Genomic DNA, 15381 nt, shown 5'->3' with positions numbered 1-15381 from the left:
GTCAACTAAAAAAGAAATAGAAGAAGTTTATAAATAGAAAGACATTAAAAATATTTAAGATTCCACTTTTTGAAGAAATCTAAGTTTTGCCAATGTCATTTATGTTGTTATGTGCACCTAAGTGCATAGTTTGTGATGTTGAGTGCACCCTCGAAAGGTTGTATTGCTATGCGCACCTTCATCATAGTTGGTATTGTCGCGGTCAATTTTTCCTTTAATCTAATATTGGTGTTTTGAAGGTCAATCCTAGTATTTTCAATATTTTTAATTTTTTTGAGACCAAACAAACCAGCATCAAATAATTGGAAGATAAGGAATTAGTATTTTCTAACTAATGTTGGTGTTTTGAAGGTTGATCCTAGTATTTCCTAACTAATGTTGGTGTTTTGAGGGTCGAACCTAGTATTTCCTAGAATCGGGAGAAAAGGTTCAACCAACTTAGTTAGTACCCCCTCCGTATGTTTATTAAGTGTTACACTTTGACCGGCACATAATTTTAGGTAGAGGTGATCATTGGGAGGTCGGGCCTAGGTAAAAAAAAATCAGGCCACTTCTTGGGCCGGGCTGGGCCAAGCTTCGGGGCAGAATTTTTGTGCCCAAATCCGCCCAAAATGGCCGGGCCGTGCAGGCTTTTCAGGCCATATTCGGGTTGGGCAAAAAAATCAACTAAAAATGCATAAAAACGATCCCAATCCCGTCCAAAAAAATAAAATTTCGGGCCGGGCGAGCAGACCGGGCTAACTTTGATCAGGTCTAGTTTTAAGCAATTTAATTGACTAAATAAAATAAGTGGTAAGTGGGGTAGTTGGCATATTAAAGAATTGTAGAAAAAAGATAGTATGGTTTGGGTGGGGACCATAAAAGGAGAAATATATAATGAATGTGAGAAGAAAGAAGTAATAAAAAAAAGTAGCAGTGAATTTGGGTGGGGACCATGAAAGGGGAAATATATAATATTAAAATGTAGCTTTTTGCCAAAAAAAAAAAAGTGTAACATTTATCTAAACACGGCCGCATTTGGTCAATGTAACACTTATTAAAACACGGAGGGAGTAAGTAAATTGCGGGTGTCGTTTACAGAAATGCGAGAGATTGTTATATACACCCGGATATACCGTACACCCAAGGTTAGTTTTTGTTCTCATTTTAATGATTGTTTTTCATTTAATCATCAATTGAGAGCAAAAACTAACCTTGGGTGTACGGTGCACCCGATATCTATAACAAATTCCTTAAAAATGACACTAGATACATACTTTTTTATTTATCATGGAAATAAACTTGTATTTGCTCCGTGTAATTGTCATTAATCCGCATGTAGGGTGTTAGTAAGTAAAATGCGGGCGTAGTTTAGCTTTATAAAACCGAAGATAAGGTCATTCAATTTTCAAAAGGGATAGAAGCTGAGGAATAGGAGGTAGTGAGGAGTAGTGGTAGACTGGTAGTAGGAGTAAGAAAAAAGTTTGCAACAATGGCTTCAACAACCTCAAGTGTTTCTCTGTCATGGAGCAATTCTTTCCAGAGCTTTGCAGGTGCCATTAACGAACCTCAGAAATTTCCAGAAAATGGAAGAGTGGTTCTCCCAATTGTGGCACAAAAGAAAACCAAGAAGATTCGCAAGGTGATTGAATTTCTTTTTCAATATATTTATTTCAATTATTAATTTTTTTATTTGAATATTTCATAGTTTTGATTTATGGGTAATAATTATTTTTTGTAAATATTGGAATTGGGTGTGGATAATTTCGATAAATATGGCTTTATTTTTTTATGGGATTTTGGGTGTAGATAATTTTGAAGGAAGATATACCAGATTTGGGGAAAAAGGGGCAGCTTTTGGATGTAAGAGCTGGTTTTTACAGGAATTTCTTGTTGCCTTCGGGAAAGGCACAGGTTGTCACCTCATCGCTGATTAAGTAAGTTTTATACTCTGAATATTTGAATTAATGGCATTTTGCTTCATTTTATCATTTTTGAAATTCCATGCTAGCAATATACTATGCTCAATAGTTAGATGATTTTGTTGTGCTACTGTTTCGGGCCTCGAATGTTGAGGTGTTTTATGCATAGGGAGAAGATATAGCTCATCCTTGAATTTGGTGGTGATGAATTCTGTGAGCAGATTTGGGCAACTTGTTATGGTTATTGGGTTTAAATGTGTTAGTGTAATGCTCCTTGGGATTTTATCCCACTCAGTAGCTCTATACCTTAAGTCTTAGTGGCCTTAGCAATCAGGTTTATATTTTTGGTTCTGTAAAATCTCTTTACTCAGTATTACAAAATAAAAATTGCTGATAGAGATTTGTCATCGAGTCTGATAAATTCTTGTTTGAGAAACTGTGGTGGTTCTAATTTCTAAATCCACCCTACTGTATTTGGGAGCCTGGTGTTATACTCGTGATAACGTGTTTTGCCACCACCGCTAAATTTATTTCTACTAAGGTCATCAGCGTACAAATGAGTAGTTACTAGTAAAATCCAACAGTGGCAAAATTAGGGAGATGAACAATGAACCATGCAGGTCTACGAGACTATGACTAAGATTAATGACATTACATCTTAGGAAATCTGTACATAAAATGAATTCTATGGAATTCTGTGACTGAACTCTCATGTTTTCTTTCAGTCTTCTTGTTTTGGTCTCTTATTCTACTCAATTTTATCACCATTGAATAACAGTACATAGGTTTGCGTAGCCTAGTTTTTGTAGAATCACACACTCTTAAACCAATAGAGGTCACCAATTAGTCTAAAGTATGAAAATTTGATGAGAAAAATTGCTGTTTCTTACAAAGTTACAATGACAGTTGTCATATAGGACGAAGGGAGTCATAATTTGGGTGCAGTAAGGTATTTCTTGCATTTTTTTGCTTTCTGGTCAGTTCTGCACTGAAGGGTTCCCTCAGGGAGTGGGGAAGAGGTTGTTGTGGTGCTGGAATTCAATCCTTCTTGTACATGGAAATTTAACACTTAGTTAGAGAAGGGCGCAAGAAGGGAACTTCATTTGTTTTGCCTGAATCATTGAATTGCCAAACATCTCCTTTGTTTAGAAAGGTTTTTAAAACAGTACATTGGGTGGATTCTATGATCTAGGGGACAACTTGAAGGGAGATATATGGACCTCTGCATCAGTACTACATAAATCTTGCCGCTTTGAGGATATTTAGCTATTTTCTTTTTTCGTTCAAACATGTTACTAAAACATTACTTTTAGGCTTTTAGCCTACAATGGCGCATATTTATACGGTTTGCTTTTGTTGCTCAAGGGAGATGAAGATGGAGGAGGAGAGAATTGAAGCTGAGAAGAGAAGGGTGAGTAACATATTTCTTAGTAACATGTGTTGTTGTTGTTGTAACTAACTGTCTGCATTATAACGTTTGTGTAATGGACCTCTTTGTATCTTCGTTGCTTTCGTTAAAGGTGTATCTGGATTGTTCATTTATTAATTGATTATTTACCACCCATAGAAAAATAGAAATCAATGGTAGTGGATACAAACACAACTTCACTTTTCATGATAGTCAGAACTTGCTGTATAATGGCTTGTATTTTTTTGCTTTTTTGGAACTAATTAGCTGGCGTTCCTCTGTTTTGGGTTTTTGTTTTGGTTGCTCATATTTGTTTTTCAATTATCTGTTCTCATTCTTTTAATCTTTTTTAATCAGTTTGCTGGACTTTAGTGGACTACTATGTGCTACATTATCTGAACAAGGAGGGGCCTTTGCATTATGCATGACATAAGCATATACAGAATATTAATTGGATAAAGAGATGTTCTCCTCCACACTCTGGTGTGCAGTCAGGATGCTTCTCATTGAATGAAATGATACTTAATGAGCTATCCAAATTTTGGCTTTTAATCATATCCCATAAAAATAAGAAAGACTTGATTTAAAAATTGCCTCTTCATGACCATAATTCAATAATCTTATTTGAAAATCTTTGCTAGGTAAAAGAAGAGGCACAGCAGCTAGCTCGTTTGTTTGAAACTGTTGGAGCTTTCAAGGTTAAACGCAAAGGTGGTAAAGGAAAACAAATATTTGGAAGGTAACAGGAACCACATATAATGTTCTTGCCTTGCCTTCTTTGCTGTGATCTGGCACTTATTTACGAATCTGATTTTCCTGTGGTTCTGGCAGTGTGACTGCTCAAGATCTTGTTGACATTATTAAGGCACAGCTTCAAAGGTAACATTACTGTCATAATTACTGACATCCTCGTCGCTAATAAATTCTGTGATAATGAATATTGAAACAAAATTCACACTAATTGTCTTAGAAGACCACTAGTGAAGTGTTTTTAACAGTTTTCAAAATAAGTAAACATCTAACTAGGTTAAGTTAACAGAATGACTTATTTAAGTTCTTCAATGTTGATCAAGCTAATCCTTATGTTGGTTGTATACGTGTGTGTCTCAGCATTTTATATAAGCTTGATTCCTTGATCATATTGGAGGAGTTTTAAATCCCGATAATCAACAGATATGGTTAATTGTCCCCCACCCCCACCAAAACAAAAGAAGAAAAAGAAGGGAAGTAGAGCCTCAAGCTTGTAGTCATCTCTTGTGTGTTGTTCTAATTAAATGAAAATCTTATGCAAAGGCTTCGACATTTGTAAGTAAGCGCTACCTGTCTTAGAGTTAGAAACCCTAACAAATGCATAAGCTAAGCTAGTTTTATTGCTGGTGTAAGAGACCCAGCTTATTACATGGAATTGTGGAAAATAATGGACTTATGAATGGAAGCCTGAGGGCAGAGCCAGTGAGGCGGGGTTTCGGGGAGAAAATGTGATTTGCCATTTTGCCAATGCAGTCCTATTTCCTAATTTTTTTTTTTTCCTGATGAAGCGGCTATAAGTGGGCATTTAATAGAATCCTGACTCTGGACCTTAATGATGAAATGTTTAATCCCACTCATTGATATATCATATATGCTATAGAGAGTTTATAGGTTCTCAGTATCTCAACCCCCCCTCCCCTTATGTAAAATACTTCGTACTCTTTTTGAGAGTATCAATGGGGGTATGCTTAAATTTGGAACCTGGTGGTCAATGTATCTCACATTCAGTATTTATAGTAGGTATGACCAGAATATTTTGAGGTTTGTAGGTTTACGTTAATATTTAATTTTTTTTTTCAGGGATGTGGATAAAAAAATTGTTTTCCTCCCTGAGATCAGGGAAACTGGGGAGTATATAGCAGAATTAAAGCTGCATCCAGAAGTTACTGCTCAGATTCGTGTGACTGTGTTTGCCAACTAACATAAAGTTGCCTGCAGAGTATTGTATCATACAACCTTGCATTTTGATTTCATTCCAAGGTAAGCCACCATCTGGATTTCTTATGAAGAAAAGGTTACTATATTTTAGCTGTTTAAAGTTCAGATGACTGCTATAAAGTGTTCTGTTTAGCAAACTTGATAAAACAGCATAAGCTTCTTTTATACAAAAAGCTTAATTAAACTATGACTGTACAGCTCAAGAGTCAAGATTACTATTTGAAGTATAAAACCAGAAAATTCATCTTGTTTTGCTGTAAAAGGCTTTTTCATGGATCTATTGTAAATCATAAACACGCAGTGTGTCGCCTTTACATGGTTTTCATGTTTGACTTCAAATCATTTGCTCACATATGAATGTTTATTTTTTGTTTTGTCTTTTGCAGGAGAGATACAGCTGTTGTTTCAAACTGTAGATGCTCATATAATGCACCAAGCATTGTAACTTGTATGTGTTTAGATCCTTTAGCATAGCCAATTCTGTTGTTCTGTTACTCCTCTTTTTCCATAATAATTAATTTTTCTTTTTCTGTATGTTCATGCTCTCTACTTCCCTTTTGCTGCAAAATTTTACATTCTATTGGCTTTTCGAAAATAAATTTTTTTGAGACATGACATGTATTATTAGCTACAATTCCTACAGATATTTCTATAGAGCAAGTAACCCACCTTTAAGCTGTATTCAGAAGCCTATGGTGAAAGCCTTTTATATTCATAAAAGGACAATGCAAGTATAAACTTCAAGTGTATATTGACGTCTCCTACCCGTAGGATAGAAGGGTTCTGTTGCACATATTGGTTTTACCTATATCAAAATATACAGTCCTTTCAGGTTTCTAAGAATTTCTCTTAAAGTTGGATTTCTCAAAAAATCAATTTACCACGAGTGTCGACCTGTCTTGGCTTAATCCCAAAGCTTAGATGAATGAGAGCTCAAATGCAATGCCACAGTAGTCTATATTACTTTCGTATGAGAACCTAAGAATAGAGAAGCATTGATCCCAGAAATCTAATCACTATTCTATGTAAGAAAAGCTGTATACACTTATTCGTTACTACCTTCAGACTGTGCATCAAATGTTTTCACCGGCACCCAACATGAATACATGATGCCGAATTCTTTTAAGCATACTAAGGCTATGTTCAATTCATCTAATATGAACTATTTTTTTAGATATGGTCTGATTTATGATTTGAGTAAATTTAAATTTTAAAATAACAAATAAGATGGTAAATTTATATTAATGTGTACTTTTAAACTACAATTTTTTTTTATTTTTTATTTTTTTTAAATTTTACGTATTGCAAAATCTAAGGTGTTAAGCGATAAATGAACATAAATACAACGATGTGGTTTGATCTGGTATGATCATTTATAAAATAAGTAATTTTTTTGCTTAAAATAAACAATTTATACCTTTTTCCTCTCGGCTAATCCCATTTTCTCACGATCAGGACTAGAGTTTATGGCATACCTTAATATTTAGTTAAAATAATAGTAATAATTATAATTTTGTTTTAGTTAGACATACCTTAAGCTATTGAAATTCCAAGCAACAGAAATATACGAAAGGGTCATCATTGTTAAATTATGCCTGAATTTATTTAATCTCAGATAATGCTTGGCACTAGATTTTAAAGTAGAGAGATAAGTAGTTTAATTGGGTATAACCACTAAGTTACCACCATATTTTTGTGTTTGGTGGAGTTTTTAGGTACACCCTAGTGTTTTAACTAGTGTGTGTATGGAAAGCTAAATCAAAATATGTCTTGAGTGGTTTGAGTTAGTAATTTTTAATTTTTATTCTCGATTTAATACTGAATATAAATTTACTCCGAATTTAATTTTTTTCTTCTTTTTTTCGCTTTACACCCTCAAATCTTATTAATTAATCATGTGTTTAGCTACTTCAACCACTTGTTTAATCGAATATCATTTGTACGATTGACTGAAATCAAACTACAATTATTGCTATAGGTTTTCGTAAAATGTATTAGGTCAAAGATGAACATACAGACTTGAATTAGGCTATTTTTTTTCCCTATTATAGTAAGGGATGGAGGAGGAAGATTTTTATCGATGACTACAAAATAATTATATTTGGTTTATATATCCGACTCCACTTATAGAATTAAGGCTTTGATTGATTAATTGGTAATAAGGGATTTATCATGCATGACCCAATAAAAGAAACATGAAAATTTCATAAGCAGCCTGTTTCACTCTAGACCATGAAGTCCTGTGAACACTTGAACACTAGAACAAAGCAAGCAAAAGTCATAACTAATATTATTATTTTTTGACAGATATTATATTTTGTTACTGTACCGTCATGCAAAAGTATTTGTTTTCATATTTTAACCTTCCCATTGACAATTTTGAATAGGACTTGTACGTATTTATTATACACCCAACTAGCCATGCATGTACCAATTCCACTATTTGATTTTCCCAAAACTGATTTAAGCTCAGTCTCTTCTTAATTTAACAGAGCATTGAGCGTGCACCTTCGTATGTCATGTCACTTGTCTATGTTACATGTGTTGGACACGGATATGCGTTCAAGTTTCTGACTCAGCTAAATTGTGAAAGTATTTCATGATTTTAATCCAAAATCAAGTGTCGGAGTATCCAAATCTCACTGTCAGAGTATCGAGAATCCAAAACGGATATTTGAGAGGTAAAATAATTAATAAAGAGTTCATGTAACATAGGAACGTATTACACACTTGTTAGCTCATTGCTAGTGTACAACACATTGTATAAAATTAAGGTATGCTACTCAAATTCGGGTTTCCATGTCAGACAACGTGTCCAAGTGTCTGACTCGACTAGTTTGTGAAATTTTTTCCTGTTTTTTGGTTTAATGTACAAGTATCCACTTATATATATATCATACCTATATTCGAGTGTTGAGGATTTGACACAAATACTTAAGGTGAAATGAAGAGTTCAAATAAGGTGCACGATAAACACATCACAATATCAAAAATAACGTCACCTGAGGCCGAGGGTGAGAGGGGTAGCAAGGGATTTACTCATTGAGGAGGTAGTTTGCTTTTGTATGTATCAAAAGTTGATCACCTAATCGGCTAACCGTATTCTTGAAAGCTAGGCTATCTAGTAGAAAACCGCGTTCTACAAATGGCGGAGAATCCGGTTTACACAAGTGAAGATGAAAAATTAGTTGATGAATGACTTGTGTTTTGAGTCTTTTCACAACCACCAAACTAACAAACAAACCCACCTCATATTTATGTACATTGTCGTTGGGGTATTTCGGGAACATGTCTTCATCCTTAAGTAGTTGACACTTTTTTGGAAGACTTTTTTTGGGGTGTTTTTGGCGAAAATTTTGTTCATTTTTCAAAGAGGAAGTTGAGTCTTGCATTACACTTTTTCTTCACACTTAATCTGCTTCACTTCTATCTCACATTGAGCACCTTTTGAATGGAAAAACTAGTTATTGGTCGGGTCTTGGTGATGTCGTAAGTCGTTGCATATATATTTATTAAGTTATATTACTTATATATCTTTTATTTACAAGTATAGAGTAAACTACAATATAAATTTTTATTATATGTAGTTCGACATTAAAATTATTTACATTGGATGGCGTAAGTAAGAAGAACAACTTAACTTAGTTTGTCTAAACATTACGAAGAAAGTTAACATTTACTTTGTATTTACTTCTTATTGGATGTCTAATAGGCTAATAGTTAGTTAAAAAGCCTCGCTCTTAAAATTAAGGTAAGACATGCAACCCTCATCAAGAAACTTGCTGTTTTTAGTAAGTTTACAAACAAGCTACAGCTGTGCTCTTCAGTTTAGATCGTAGGTGTCATGCCATATTTTGTATGATACATTTGTACTTTCTAAACAAAACAAATTTGAAACGTTTTTTTTTTCTTTATTTTTAATTTTTATATTATCAATAGAATTGAAACTTTTTTATTCAATAACGTATACTCATTTTTACCATATGACTATAAATAATGGACGTTAAAAAATTAAAGCACCCCATTTATTCTGTTGAATAATTGATTTATTTGTATTTTTCTAAGTTTGATCCGTTTTCTCAACTTAATTGAAATATTTAATACACCCATTGGTCGGCAGTTGGTGTGTTTCTAGACCAAAATATTAAATTTTACTAAAATGAATGATTTAGCACATTATTTAATTAGTTTAATTAGTAGCAGTAACAATATTCTTTCAGCATTAACTAAGGAGAGAGTATTGACTTGAGGCATGTTTACTAATTCATTGAACTATTATGAAAGTGTCATATTGAGTATTGACTGAATATTTGTGCCTAGTGTTCAAAGTGACGAAACTGTGACAAATAGTGAAGAAAAAAATAAAAAACCTCTATCTCTCGCCGTTGTTACATGTGTCTCATTATTTTTCTTGAACTTTTTATCGATCATTACATGACCTTTTTTAATAATGTATCCTGTTTTTTTTACATTGCAATAAGATAAAAGAACGGAAAAAAAATCATATCAACTAATAAGAATATTAAGGGTCAGCGATTTGAACTTTGAGTCTTAGTGATTTGGTTATACTAGCTACTAGAAAGCTCGAACTAACTCAAACAAGATCTTGTGCTCTAAATTTCAAGTTGACTCAACTTGAGCATAAAAGCTTGAGTCATCATTTGATCTCCATCCTTTTTTCAAAGATATCATCATATTGAAAAGTATTTGGTATTGTTTTTCTTATTTCTATCAATTCTCATTCATCAAATCCCATTTACTTTATTTGATTAATACTCTATATAATATTTTAGGCAACTCGCGAGTTTTTCGAATTTTTCTTTATTTCAATATCTACTCACATCACTATATCAACTTGTTTCGGTCTCACGATCATCAAGCCATGCTCAAATTATAGTCGAGCTTAGCCACACATATACTATACTCGTCAGCTAGACACATTATCACTCCTACTATTCACGATCATATCTCAAATGTTGTTAGCTAACTTTAGTTATTATTAAGTGTTTATTATTGAGTGATAGTGGAAACCCACTACCTTGCTAATATCATATAAGTACAAAATGAGCTAACAGTGAGACAATCTAAAACAAATTGACTTGGTTAATACTACCTGTTATATGCTTATGAAGTGTTCCAAAGATTGTGCCTAGATCATGACTTCTATGTACAAGCCAAGTAAAAGGACAGATTCCAAGTCTCTTTTGCTTAATTGGGAGGCCATTAATAATACTTGAAACAAATTAAAGCATCTTAATCAATTACCAATTCAATGATTAGAGGTATGATGCATGATCACTTCTTCACGACTTTTTTAATTGATTAAAATAATACGAAGTAATAAAAAGTATTAAACAAAAAAAAAAAATAATAGTAACAAAAAGGGGCCTCTTTTTTGTTTTTTTGTTTTTTTTTTTTTTTTTTCTCCAACTACTTCAATTACATTGTAGTAATGTAAAGGGTATTAGTTATGATAAATGCTTAAATTGTCAATGGCCCGCCCATATTTGGACATCTCACGCAACAACGTGCCCACATGCTTTCTATACCTTGCCAGCATTCACTTGAAAACGTGCACATAACAAACACTTTTTGTGCTTCACCTAGTGACTGTGTCACTCACTTAACTCCTCCCCTCTCCTCACTCGATCTCTTTCGTGTTTTAATTTTTCTTTAATTTTTCTCGGGTGTACTTCTCACAAAAATATATACTTTTCAAAAACATAAAATTTTATATATCGCTATTTTTAGATACATTTAAGTACATAATAGATGATGTGTATATTACTAGATGATCGATCAAGTTTTGTTCCTTGGCTTGGCTATTAATGAGAGGCATGTGCAAAATTGTGGTGAGAGAACTAAGAACTACGTACAATAGCGTGGTTTATGATAGATAAGAATATTTAACTAAAAATTTGATGATTGATTATTCCAAATTCCAAATAATTGATTAATGCAATAATTAGTTTAGTGAGGTGATCAAGCCAAGTTGGATTGCGGGTTTAAATTCTTTATAACCGGCCTCTATCTCATGACAACTAATATTTGTGGTGGGGAACATGGGAGATGCCCATTTGTTAGTACTAGTATATACTGCATGTCCTAAAATGATGTCACTGTATTTTTCTGTTATATTATAGAGGTATTGCTAAGTTGAGGATAAGGACTTTGAGGCAGTTGCAACTTCATATTATAAAAATAATGAAAATTAAAAAAATATATATAGAAAGTGAACAATGATATTTTGTTTTTGGATTTTCTTCATTTTAATTTTGGATAAGAAAAATCTTATCTACAATATATGAAAAAAAAACTTTTAACTTGGCTATGTTATTGTCAAACAATTGAAATGAATTAGTCATTATTTACATACAGCTAATCGGGTATATAATAGAGGTTTTTTCTCATACAAAATATATAAAGAATTACTCTCGAGAAAATGATCAACCAACAAATTATTAGATAGGTGTAACATAAAGAATCCTTGACAATTTCTTGGGTTTATTACTTGATTGATAGGTTTATCTAAGCCAATCATAAGGAGATTAGTGTAATTAAGAAATTAGTGAAACTAAAAAGGAGCACTCTATAGCAAGTAGAATGCCAAGGGCTTTTAAAAAGGAGCACTCTCTATAGCAAGTAGATTACCAAGGACTATTAAAATCAACACTTTCTTGTCATCTTACACCGTTAGTTATTTCGTGTAAAATACATGTTCTTAATCATATGAGACAATCTCACAATAAAACTTGCGTCGATTGGCTAACAATTCAAGCAAAATTGCAATTAAACACTGTTACTAGCTAATTATTATTGATTTCCAAACAATTTTTTACTTGAATTTCAAGTCTTCCTCTTAATATTATTTATATAAGAAAATTAAATATAGTTTTAACTTCCTACCACATCATGGAGTACTACTACATGCAATTGCTTGATTGTACAAAACTCTTAAAATTAACCCTTATTTAATTACATTGACTAAATTGTTTCATTCCATTCTTTAGTCTTCCCCTGGCCTACATATATAAAATAATAATCAACTAGCTTAGTAAATGGGGATGGAATTTTTTTTTGTAATTTTTAATTTTTTTTCATAGGGGTATAAATTTATTAAGAAGAGAACTGAATTAATATGAAATGTTGTTGTGGTTTCTTGACATAAAAGAAGTATGTAAAGGCATGAAATTAAGTGGAAACAATTACTTAATTAATCACTCAATCAATTAATTAATCTTAAAAGCAAGAATTAAAATAAGAAAGCGGTTACTCAAGTATCATAAAAGCGGTGTGAGTTAGTAGTAGACTTGTAGTAGTAGTAGTAGAAGTAGTGTGTTAGTGTTAATGTGTGTGTGTGTGTTTTGGTGCGGCGTGCATGCATGTGGGAGGTCCCTTATACCAACTCAGCTTTCCTATCCATTTATTCTGTCACTTGCTTCGTTGATAGATGCTAACCAAACCAAACTTAACTTATGAATGAAAGAAAGAAAGACAGATAGAAAACCCTATTGGATTTTTTTAGCTTTTATTGCAATCAAAAACCAACAAAACAACCTAATCCACCACTTTCTGTTGTGGTTGTACGTCTATCTTCCTAGCTGCCCTCTCCAATCCTTACTTTCACCCAACTATCACTTACTCACTCGATCCCAACAAATAATATACTTCGTCCGTTCTTTTTACACTTTATATGGTCTTAATCACTACTTCACTACTTACTCACTCCAATCAAATCATGTATCAATTATGCCCTCTGCCACACATATCCATTACCAACTACGTCTGTTAACCGATAAAAAATAAATGTCAACTGATCTGATCTTGATAATAACAACGATATTTTGATTACATATACTTTGCATACAAATCTGAGCTACATATGTACGTAATTCCAGCTACATCTATATATCAAGCAGTATTAAAATTGAGATATATACAGTTAGGCTACTATACACACTTGAGTAAAAATAAACAATGTCTAATTAACGATGTAAAAAGTTATTATGAATTGAATGGATTGATTTTCGAATTGATTCTGATACTGCTTACGTTACGCCAAGGCAAATTAAATTTTTAAGAAAAGAAAGGAATATATATGGAGTGTACAACTTTACTCTTGAGTAAATAGGGGGGAGATAAATGGAGCAAACACCCAAAATTGGACAAGTGTGGAATACTAAAAATAAGGAAACCCAAAAAAATAATGAAATAAGATTAGTGAAAAAGAGGGAATAGAAAGTAAACTGATCCAAAAAGGAAAGATTAAGTAGATGCCCCCATCACCTCACTTTTCGTGAATGAAAGGCAACCACCAATACTAGCCACTTACTCAAAGGAAAGAATTCAAACTTGTCATCCAACCAAAAACTCAAATTATATTATTATTTTTTCATGTAATTTAACCAACTTCTAACTAAGTTAAGCAAACTCAATTAAACTCATAAAAAAAAAATAAAAAAAAATAAAAAAAAAAAAGAACTGTTGACCCAAATCATCACAAAATAAATAATCATAATTTTCTTCAATATGTATTTATAAAAATAGTATATCAAATGATCAATAATTCACAGTAAAAGTCAATAACAATAAAGTATAATCAATTATATCAATTTGTTTGTATTTCTATATTTTTATTTATTTTTGTTTTAGTAATGGCAATCCACCAAAGGAGTAGGCGTAGGAAGAACATGAACAAACTTGGTATCCATGTGATCAGCCACCTCAATATGTTGTTGTTCTTCCTGATCATCCGGAGCTGGAAGGTTTAGATCCAAGGATAGAATATTCCTTGGCCCACCCGTATCGATCACCGTCGTCGTCGTTGCGGCTGCTGCAGCAGTCGCAGTAGTACTAATTGGAGAAGTTGTCATCGTTGTCGTTGTCGTGGTCGTGGTGGTTGTTGTGGCGGCTGCTGCTCTATGTCTTCTCATATGACCACCTAAGGCTTGTCCTGATGGAAACTCGGACCCACATATCGAACACTCGTGCACCCTGGCCTTACTGGCATCATTGTTGGATTGTACAAGAAAATATTTCTTACTAGTGAATTCCGCTACATCTAGATCATCATCAACCATAAGGCTACGATCACGATCGTGGAGGACGGTGTCGTTGGTGTCCGGGGATCGGGTTGGTGGGACAACAACTGTAGGGGTGGAGGGCTTGATCTTCTTGTGACTAGTACGGTGGCCGCCTAGTGCTTGAAAAGACGGGAATGTTTTATTACATGTCTTGCACTCATATGTACTAATATTACTAGTACTTGTTGTTGTACTAGTTATATTATTGTTGTTGTTTGTTTTGGTCTTGGATTTGATAATATGGGAAACTTTTCTTTCAATCCCTTGAGCTAAAAGGATTAGACAATTAGCCATATCTTCTTCTTCGGTTGTTGTGACCTCACTCATGATATCATGCTCATCGGACGGCGATGCGCCGGAGGAGGATGAACCATAACTGTTATTATCTGAACAATTATCACCACCACGAGTAGCGGCAAGAACAACAACCGCACCACCATCGCCACCACCACCACCGCGATAACTTGAGGAAGCGGTTGCTGCAAGGAGTGATCGTTGACGCTTTGTTCGCCTTCCTTTTGTTGTGAAACTTGAGAACTCTTCTTCTGTTGATTCCATAATGAGAGAAAAAAAATTAAAATATGCTTATTTATTTTTTGAGAGAATTGGAGTGAGTGAAGGAGAGTGAAAAAGAGGGTGTGTTTGTGTGCGTGTATATATATGCAAATAGAGAGGAAAAAAAATTAAGTAGAAAGAATGGAGGGGCTTGTGAGAGTCAAAAGTTGTCCTTTTTAAGAAGAGCCCACCCCTTTTTTTTTAAAAAAAAAAAAAAAAAAAATTACCGTACATTTTTATTGATCATTTTATTTTAAAGATAATCTCGATATGTATTTTTCAAGAGCGATTATGTAAATGAGAATTAATCTCAGTCTCTCAGACATTCGATATGCCTTTTGACACTTTAATCAACTAAATTAATTTACATTTACAGTATTTTCGAACTTTATTATCACAGACAAGTTAGACACTATAAGATCGAAATCATACCACCCACTACTCCACTAGTTTTCCACAAATTAAT

General features: G+C 33.3%; 2 protein-coding genes across 2 annotated transcripts; one reads left to right on the top strand and one right to left on the bottom strand.

Moving 5' to 3' along the window:
- The first annotated feature begins 1367 nt into the window (after nt 1-1367).
- Nucleotides 1368-5955, top strand: LOC110691777 (50S ribosomal protein L9, chloroplastic). Its single transcript, XM_021868725.1, has 7 exons — nt 1368-1621; nt 1789-1916; nt 3267-3312; nt 3951-4048; nt 4141-4188; nt 5140-5319; nt 5664-5955. Exons 1-6 carry the CDS (start codon nt 1472-1474, stop codon nt 5258-5260), a joined length of 591 nt encoding a protein of 196 aa, XP_021724417.1. The 5' UTR covers nt 1368-1471; the 3' UTR covers nt 5261-5319; nt 5664-5955.
- Nucleotides 5956-13774: 7819 nt separating this feature from the next.
- On the bottom strand, nt 13775-15067 carry LOC110691776 (zinc finger protein ZAT5-like). Its single transcript, XM_021868724.1, has one exon. It carries the CDS (start codon nt 14916-14918, stop codon nt 13926-13928), a length of 993 nt encoding a protein of 330 aa, XP_021724416.1. The 5' UTR covers nt 14919-15067; the 3' UTR covers nt 13775-13925.
- Nucleotides 15068-15381: the final 314 nt, after the last annotated feature.

Source organism: Chenopodium quinoa, unplaced genomic scaffold, assembly GCF_001683475.1.
Source record: "Chenopodium quinoa cultivar QQ74 unplaced genomic scaffold, ASM168347v1, whole genome shotgun sequence".
Classification (NCBI taxonomy): domain Eukaryota; kingdom Viridiplantae; phylum Streptophyta; class Magnoliopsida; order Caryophyllales; family Amaranthaceae; genus Chenopodium; species Chenopodium quinoa.
This window is presented reverse-complemented; position numbering and strand designations above follow the sequence as displayed.